Source organism: Triticum dicoccoides, chromosome 1A (assembly GCF_002162155.2).
Source record: "Triticum dicoccoides isolate Atlit2015 ecotype Zavitan chromosome 1A, WEW_v2.0, whole genome shotgun sequence".
NCBI classification, from domain to species: domain Eukaryota; kingdom Viridiplantae; phylum Streptophyta; class Magnoliopsida; order Poales; family Poaceae; genus Triticum; species Triticum dicoccoides.
In genome coordinates, this window is record NC_041380.1 from 26,679,766 (window position 1) to 26,689,174 (window position 9,409).

Below are 9,409 nucleotides of genomic sequence, written 5' to 3' on the forward strand. Positions count from 1 at the left end.
CTGTTGGGGATGCTGTGAATCACTTTATGACCTACAAGAGGAAGGAACATTGCAAACTTGCTCTTCCACATCTGTGACATTGCTCAGGTTGACGTTACCGAACCTCGCCAAATAGAGCGAAACCACACATCTAGTTGGAGTGGCAGATCTAGCAAAAAAGTGTTTGCATATCCAACCTCTGATTCAAGTACGAAGTCCCATTATGTATGGGCGTCGAGCATGCAAAAACATCCACATTTAAACAACTATAAAGATTGCTTACAAGCATACAAAAAAGGAGGAGGAAACATTATGCAACATTGCTATGCAAGCGGCGCAACAGCACATGTGGATGCCACGGGCCCTCAACATCACATGTTTTCTGCATGACCCTAACGGCGTTTTGCTTTGCATCCAACAACAAAGAAAATTCTAAAAGATATACAGTATAGAGAAAAGAGAACCTTTCATCCTCGGTATTCCCAGAGTGCTTTCCGCTTTTGGTGTCACAAGTCGATATATTTATTTCATTATATCGTGATAGTTTACTTGTCTTTCTCCAAGCTGAAGCAAGAGGAACTTCAAAATTACAGTACAACCAGACTGGTTGTAACAAGTCGCAAGAAAGAAGGAAGAAAACTTGTTATGCCACAAGCTCAACCTAGCTTGTCGATTATCAGTCTCAACCTCAGGTTACACTTCTTTGTAGGACTACTAAACCTCCCTCAGCTTACACTTTTGGAAGCACTGTCGTGTCATATGGGGTTGATGGTTTAACCTACAAAAACAAAGATAATAACTCCGGTGTAAGAACAATCAATTCACAGAGTGATCGAAGAGTATTTCATAGTCTTAACAGGATTTGCCTAGATACGAATGTATCTAGACACATTTTAGTGTTAGGTACATCCGTATCTAGACAAATCTAGTTTGGGACGGAGGTAATAGATGACATAACATGGCAGAACAAGCAAAAGGGCATACCGCAAGAAACCGTGTGAGCAAACTTGCGCTGCTGGGGTTGAAGCCCTCGACGGGCTTTCCTTCCATGCGTGATGCATGCAACTGTTTCCTCACTGTAGAAGCCAGTGACTGAAACAACAAGTTCCATAGATAGATCACAGCTTTAGATGAAGTTAAGCAACGAGCCAAATGGAGCACAAAGACTATGCTTTTGAATGAAAAATGGAAAATATTGGATGAAGTAAATATATCATGCACAGACCTTGCCCAGCTCCACTCCCCACTGGTCAAACGAGTTGATTCCCCATATGAAACCCTGAACTGCGATCCGGTGCTCATAGATGGATAAAAGCTGAAAGGTACAAACTGTATTAGTACATTTACAAAAACAGTGAAAAGGGGATTTTGACAGCACCGTGCAATCTTGGAAAGGGCAAACAGTGACAAGAGTGCATAGTGACAGGATTGCTGATCCAAATCTCATGAAATAATTCATGATATAGGCTTCATGAAGGCGGAACAAAAACTGCCACTTCAATCACCTTGCACAGCAAGATCATAAGCAAGAAAAAATGAGGAGGCAGCGCAAAGTTTGTGGTGGAAAACATGTGCAGCTTCCACCAGCATAATCTGCCCAACAGATACCAGGACATCTCAAATTTGCTTTCTTAAGTTCTAATATTTAATCAGGGAAAGAAACCAATCAACACAACCATGATACCCATTGTGAACAGCAAAATCCTAATCTTATGTTATTATTTTTAAATGATGCATGATTCATACAACATAATCAGAATCTTGCCACTGAAAAAGAAGAGGATGTACTATACTGAATTCAGGGCTGAACAGCCTGCAACTTCAGATGAGTAGAGAGAATATTATCTGCATACCTGTCCAATCTCATAGGCAGATAATGAAGACAGCAAGAAACTCAGTGATGGCCGGTTGCCCTGAAAAGTCTGAAGACACCAAAACAACAAGAATGCTCAATCAGAAAGGCAACATTTATGGTGACAAGCTTGATGCAGTGGAATAACCATGTTCAAAATAAGTGAATAATCATCACCTTATGAGAGATAAGATTTTCGGGAACTTTCTCGCTCTGTAATTGTTCAGGAGTCTGAAAAGATGAAGTCAACTCTAATAAGAAACCAAAATAGTTCATGAAAAGCATGTTCTCCAAAATGTTGTTGAGCTATTTACCTTTCCATAAGCAAGTGCGTCAGGCTGAGCAAAGAAATTGGACATCAACTCATCATGATTGCTGACAGTTTCCCCTGATAAAAATGCACCATAGAAGTCTTTGAAAGGGCATTTGAAGAACCACAAGCCTAAGAGGCTGCATCTTAAGTTTTCAACTCCAGAAGAGATATTTCAATGACATACCTTTCAAGTAAACAGGCTGCTGGCTTTTTATGATGCCAATGAAATCACAAGGAATAACTCTTCCCTGGAAGTTTAGGTACAACCATTATCAACAAAGGTGCATATCCATTGAAATATATGGTTGCCAGAACTTATAACACATGAAAGTAATCAAGTAGACAAGAGACAGATGTAAGAGGTGCCAAAATGTAACACACATAAATCATTAAGGTAACTGTGAGCATATGAAATCCTAATCCATATGGCATTATCAAATTTGATACTTTAACAGATGAAGTAATTAAGGTCATGACTTCCTGGAAATACTAATTGTGCTATGCAATATCTCCTTGTACAGTTTAGTTGATACAAATCTTCCTGGAAATACTAACTATGATATGCAATATCTCCCTATATAGTTTAGTTGATACAAATTGCAAACCGCTACAGCACTTGGCAACATTACTAGCGAATGTGAAGCTAGTATTTACCTGATGGATTAATTGATAGAAGCTGTGTTGCCCATTTGTTCCAGGTTCACCAAAATCAATTTCACCAGCCTCATATGGAAGTCGAACACCATCAATGGAGACACCCTTTCCATTACTCTCCATGCTAAGCTATACAACATAAATATGCATATGTTATTATGATAAAAAAAGAACAAAAGACAATCTCCATGATGGCAGCTGTTAAAAAGCAAAGCTAGTAATGTACCTGCTGAATATGTGGTGCTAGTTTCTCAAGTGCTTGAGAGTACGGCAATATTGCCTAGAAACAATAATTAGAGAAAATTGAAGTACTCAGATGGAGAATTAGATATAAATTGTAATAGGAAATAACAAGACAATGGGACTGAGTAGCTCACCCTAGCCGGATATCCGAGAAATGAAACATTCCACACACTCAACAAACCAAGGAGTACCTAAACAAAAAGAAAGACCCTGTTACAAGAATGGTTAATGGTGCATCACTGATCGCCATATACAACTCACTTACAGGTATATTTTTCTCAAATGAAGATGTGTGGAAGTGGTTGTCAATGCTGGAAGCACCCTCCAGAAATCTTCAGAAAGAAAAGAAACCAGAGCAGGATCAATTATCATCTCTGTTTACAATGCGAATGAACATTTCCAGACTTCGGCATTGGCATTGGCATTGTCATCCACATTTTGACGGTAAAAATGTTAAACACGGATTATTTACTTATAAACCCTCTTTGGAGCTTTGAGGGGCTTGATGTATCCTAAAACCCACCAAATCTAACCTTGAAAGGACGAGGACAGGAGTTTGACCTTTCTAATTAAGTGTGGGTTTATGGCTTTATGTTACCTGGATAAGTTGTCCCGGAGTTCAAATCATCTAACATGTGTTTACTTTGCATGGTTGTGCACTAAACTATTCAAGATCCTCCAAGCAGTAGATGCTCATAGTGTTCCAGCAGAATTTAACTTATCCTATCTTTCCATTTCTACTTGTGATTAACACAAAAATATCACGTCTTACACAAATTTCCATAATACTATGAAAGAATAGTGCAGCTATCTTGATAAGTTTTGCTGGGAAAGGTATCAGGCCCAGTTTTTTCTTTCTCATCAGAAATGCCGTATCTTTTTTATACCCACAAGTATTGGTCAATGGTGATGAACACAGATGTGTAGTATCCTTTTTGTAAAGCACCCGTAATACTGTGACAGCTGTCGTGAATGATTATGCATATATGAAGTACTTGCTCTAGTCTGAAACAGCAAAAGTTCATCCTGATTTAAGCAGAGATAATTCTTAAGGGAAATGTTGTATTTTCTAATGAGAAAAAGTGTTACAATCATGCATTGGAGATTTGGAATTTATCTCAAGTAAGAACGGCTTGATAGTATTTAGGCAATGACACCAGGCCAATGGGTCATGATACTCACTTGTTGACCAGACAAGTGAGATGGGCATCTCTGAGGTTACTTTTCTTAGAATTGTTTACTGCCATGATTCCCCATCCACTAAAGCACAATCTCGTTTGGCAGTCATGAAATTGAACCGATGTTCTAAAATTGAAACAACTATTGTCCTTTATATTTCTATTGCCTATTGCCAAAACATGAATTTCACTTCAGGGTGTAATTATAGGTTAAGATGGAGTAACATACTTCTGAACAATTGGAAATCCATACTGAAGAGACAAGGGCAGAACACCGACAGCACTGCAAACTGCAATATTTGACTAGAGTTATGATGCAGAACATAAGATATATTAGTATTAGTAACTTTAATGAAAAGAGCAGTTCTCACCACTATAGCGGCCGCCAACCCAGTCCCAAAATGCAAAAGCATTGGTAGGGTCAATTCCGAACTCCTTGACAAGCTTTTTCAAAAGAAAAAGGTACAGTTAGAAAATTATCACATTAGGATCAGGGTTCTTGACGAAGAATATGGCATGGGGAATGCTCTAACAACTTAGCCAAACATGGAAAACGCAGCAGCAGAACTGCAGATATGTGAAAACAGAATATGATCATGTGAAAATTGGCTGGAAAACTTAAAGGTCGAAAAGTACCTTAAGATTAGTACTGACAGCAATCATGTGTTTGGAAACAGCCTGAGGTCTGAATTAACAAATTTCACATCAATCACTGAGCAATAAGGGTTCACAGCAGGGCTAAAGATGTTTAAGGTATTAAACAGACTTACCCAAGAGCAGAGACAATCCACTCCTTGATAGTTCGAGCATTCAACATTGTTTCAGCTGTCGTGAAGGTCTTTGAGACAACCACAACTGCACATTTGTTCGACAAGAACGATCAGAACTTCTGATGATATTTGTAGAAGCAGAGAGAGTATCTGTGCTGAGAGTTAATACTAGTGAAACATGATGATTACCAAGAGTAGTTGCAGGGTCTAAATCTTTGATGCTCCGTGCAACATCAACTGGATCAACATTTGCAAGACTGCAGTACAACCACAATTGAGCACATATTACTAGATGAAGAGCATATCGATTGCATGAACGGTACGAGAAGTGAAAAATATAGCCACTCAATCACAATATTCAAGAAGGGACAACTAGAAAGATTCATGAATGGTACAGAAAGTCAAAAACATAGCCGCTCGATCACATTTTATTTTACTTTTAGCATCTATAGGAAGTGCCAGCACAAAAGGTATGACAGGTGCCGGCAAAAGAAAAACAGAGAGATGCCCCAGTTACACACTTACAATCTCAGTTGTCGGCCTTTGGCACATTCTGCTGCTTCTGGGTCTGAAAAGTAGTAACATTTTCATGGCATATCAGATCAGAATCTGGCAGTAAATAATCTTCAGTTTAGAAGACATAGAGAAGGAGTGGATGACATATTCCTTTACCAGTCTGGAGAGCCGTATGCACAAACAGAGGTCCAAGGAAGCTACCACCAATCCCAACTGAGACAACATTTGTCAACGGTTTCCCAGTTGCCCCAACCTGCATTCCAAGAAGTAGCAGTGATCAATTTTTACCGTTTCTGCTAAATTTGACAGGTTAAGAAGTTTGTCTGAAGAAAATTTACCCATGAGCCACTTCTGAAAGTCTCAGAGAACTGCTTGATTTTATCCTTAACAGCCCAAACTTCGGGGACCACGTTCACCCCGTCACTGTTTATGACTGCGTCTCTTGGAGCCCTGAGAGCCACATGGAGCACTGATCTGTTCTCCGTGGTATTTATCTGACAGACAGATCAATCAAGTCAACTGAGACATGTATACGGTAATACCATCCACCCCAAATTGTTTGTTACTATGAAGTGGATACATTAAAGTAGAGAAGTTGCCATGGCTCATAACTACTTTTCCCAATATTAATATTCGTCTGGATGACATGTACAGATAACAAGTAGTATATGCAGTGGCGGAGGACGAAAAAAATTTAAGGTGGGGCAAACTCTAAGCCTAATAAATGATGTGATGCAATATCAAAATAGCTTTTACGCAATAATAGTCCACTCATAATTTTACATAATTTTAAACTAATTCAAATACAACAGAAATGCAATCATATTTAAATAAATCTGAAAACATATGGATAATGAAGAGTTTTTTTTTTGAAAAAGGAGGCTTGCCCCCGGCCTCTGCATCTGAACGATGCATGCAGCCATCTTATTAAAAAGTCTCAAAGTATCACAGAGTCATAAAAGTATTACAGCTCGCAAGCGGAGCAAAGAGAAAAATAAAAAGGCTCAATATCACAACCGGTATGACAACAAGGGACAAACTCCCTAGACTCATATCATTGTTATGCGTTTGTCATCCAAACCGGTTGAATATAGCCCGTGCTACCATCTCCCTCTGGTTGCACCCAGTAATCATTGGCTCTCTGGAGTCCGTAGGAGTGAGTCAGGACCACGTAAAATGGACAAACATTGCAAAGCTATTCTCAGAAAATTTACATCATAAATTCGCAACATGTGATGGCGTTGTGTACGGGTTTTTTTGTGAGAGAGAAAGTGTGGTTATTTTAGAAAAAAAATAGCGTGTTTTTATTTTGAGAAAGAGTGACAGCGTGTTGTTTTTCAATGTAAGAGAGATAGCATGGTGTGTACTGGTGCGTGCGAACGGTGCCCAGCAGCAGGAACTCATGGGCCTAAATAACGTGGAGAGAATCTGACGACCGACTAGGCCTACTCGTTTTTCTTGGTTCTCTTCTTTTTCTAGCGACAGTGACTCCAGAACCAGACAGCGATAGCGTATGCGTACATGTAGAAATCGTTTTGCCCAAAATCAAGGTAGGGCGGGCGCCCTGCCTCGCCCTACCGGGAGCTCCGCCTGTGAGTATATGCCGAATAGGCACATGCGATGTGATGGAATAACTGAAGAACGGTTGCAGGGCACGACACTGACCTTCTCGCCTTTAAACATCTTGTCAATCTTCTCCTTGAGCTTTGCGGTCTGCAATAATAAATCCAGTACATCCCAAATTACTCTCCCCACTTACAAAGACAGAAAAAGAAAAAGAAATTAATCGAAACAAGCGTCTCACCTCTGCCAGCTTGAAGAGCTTGTCGACGGTCTCCGTGGTGGCCTGCTGCCTCGAGTAGTCCAGGAAGACGCCTTCGAACTCCCTGGCAAAATCCAATCCAACGAACGGACCATCAATATCTCAGACACGCGGGAAAGAAGATCGGAAAACAAAGAGGGGCGGGTGCTTACGCCGTCATTGCCTTGCATCGGTCGGCGTCCGTCATGAGATCGCGCAGGTGCGTCTTGTGGATCGCGCCGACGTGCGCCTGCGGTCACGAAACACACACACACACACACACACACACACACACACACACACGGTGAGATCCTGCCAATCCAATCGGAAGCACACACAAGAGCGGGGAAGAGTGGGGAGAAATCCGCGGGTGACGGGCGGAGGCAACCCGCACCTGGAGGGTCTTCCACTGGTCGGTGTCGGAGATGAGCGCCGGCGACGCCATGGCCGGGCGGACCTGGCGGAATTGAGGCGGAGGATAAGCTGCCTTTAATCCCAGCAAAAAATAGTAATAAAGGCGGACGGATGGATTGGGGAGGAAGAGATAGAAGAGGAGCAATTGATTCGGATCGCGGTAGGTGCGTACCCCTGGAGGATGTCGACGGACGGCGGGCTGCCGGAGAACGGAGCGCGGTCGCGGAGGAGATGACGGATCGGTGGTGGAAGAGAATAGAAGCGGGGAGGAGGAGGGGGAGGAGGAGGCCGTGTCCGTGCCGTATTTGCGGGGCCCGCCTGCCAGAGAACGGCTGGCCAACAGTCCTTCAATAAATAAAAAGGGTTAAAAATCGATGCGGACACCGAGAGGGGCTACTTTCTTTGTCTTGTCTTGGGACATCCAATCTATACATCTTCAATCATGAGATGAGACTGCAGCGAAAAGCATCTGATGAGGACATGACTACCTTGGATACGATCAAAAATATTGCACACATGCATATTTGTCAGGTGATTTCTAATGCAAACTATTCAATAATCTATTTATGTTATCCAGAACAAAAATACTTCACACACTTTTGTGTTTTGTCTAATTATTACAGGTGTATGGGACATTTGTACAATCCACATATGAAGATAAGGGAAAAGGAGAAATTTAGGTTGTGTTCAAAAAGTCCTCTCATGTCATTTTTGGGCCAAGAGAAGATAGAGTCCAAGTCTCTCACGTTCTGGATTCAGATTCGGACTGCGCAGACATACCTGACTCAAAACGCCAACAACCTTTTCATACGGACTCCGAATTGGGTGATTCTTTTTTTTTGGAAACTAGATTTCGTGCTCTTTCCAACCCAATTGGATTCACCTTCAAATTTGTCCGGAGCGTTGAGTTACGGACGAAACAATCTGACGTTGCAGCAGAATCCGAGTCAAACTACAAGCCCAAAGATGTTGCATCACCTCCACTTGGGCCCATGAGCCTTGTACGACCTAGGGTTAATTTTAGGCTGCCTTGGGACGTCCTCCCACCTCCTTGGCCGCCATCCATTGCTCCTATATAAGTAGATCCATCTACTAGCTTTTTCCTGGGGATTTGTTTAGTTAAAAGTTAGCCATTGCAACTTCGTGTGCTTCGTTTGTGTCCAACGACCAGACCAAGACCGCTTCCGGATCCCCACCATTATCAATACTTCATATATATTTGCGATATTCAGATTGCGTTATCATATTCTTGCTCGTTCTTCGATTGCTTGCAGGAATAGACCTTCGTGGTCAGGCTGACCGTGCTTCCAGCATCGTCAGTAACCTCAGGAGATTGGTTTAGCGGTTGCTAAGGCGCAACGTCGTGCACGTTTATAGTCGGATCGTCAAAGTCGTCTCCACCAAATCGATAGTTATCATCTCATCGAAAGATCGGGACCCTCGCCTCTATCAGCATCAAAAATAATACAAAACTACATCCAGATCCGTAGACCACCTAGCGACAACTACGAGCACCGAAGCGAGCCGAAGGCGCGCCGCCGTCATCGCCCCTATCTCATCGGAGCCGGGGCAAAACTTGTTGTAGTAGACGGTCGGGAATTCGTCGTGCTAAGGCCTTGAAGGATCAGCGCACCAGAACAACAACCGTCGCCGGTAAAGTGTAGCGTAGAACGGAAGGATCCAACATGA

General features: G+C 41.9%; 1 protein-coding gene across 1 annotated transcript; it reads right to left on the reverse strand.

The window, feature by feature from the left end:
• Positions 1-428: 428 nt before the first annotated feature.
• LOC119360541 (glucose-6-phosphate isomerase, cytosolic-like) lies at positions 429-7,985 on the reverse strand. Its single transcript, XM_037626138.1, has 24 exons — positions 7,895-7,985; positions 7,701-7,763; positions 7,480-7,556; positions 7,310-7,391; positions 7,171-7,218; positions 5,844-5,999; positions 5,662-5,758; positions 5,515-5,557; positions 5,179-5,246; positions 4,990-5,074; positions 4,856-4,904; positions 4,591-4,663; positions 4,449-4,509; positions 3,307-3,373; positions 3,176-3,232; positions 3,025-3,078; positions 2,799-2,927; positions 2,329-2,392; positions 2,146-2,219; positions 2,009-2,062; positions 1,833-1,901; positions 1,205-1,294; positions 964-1,071; positions 429-757 (listed from the first exon to the last, which is right to left on the reverse strand). The coding sequence occupies exons 2-24, from the start codon at positions 7,749-7,751 to the stop codon at positions 710-712; spliced, it is 1,704 nt and encodes a 567-aa protein (XP_037482035.1). The 5' UTR covers positions 7,752-7,763; positions 7,895-7,985; the 3' UTR covers positions 429-709.
• Positions 7,986-9,409: the final 1,424 nt, after the last annotated feature.

Bases quoted from the DNA above. Each gene is read 5' to 3' on its own strand.
- LOC119360541 (XM_037626138.1), bottom strand. From the start codon at position 7,751: ATGGCGTCGCCGGCGCTCATCTCCGACACCGACCAGTGGAAGACCCTC. The intron at 5,558-5,661 runs GTAAAGGAATAT...ACTACTTTTCAG, and splicing joins GCATACGGCTCTCCAGACTG to ACCCAGAAGCAGCAGAATGT. The intron at 1,295-1,832 runs GTATGCAGATAA...TGTACCTTTCAG, and splicing joins CTGCCTATGAGATTGGACAG to CTTTTATCCATCTATGAGCA.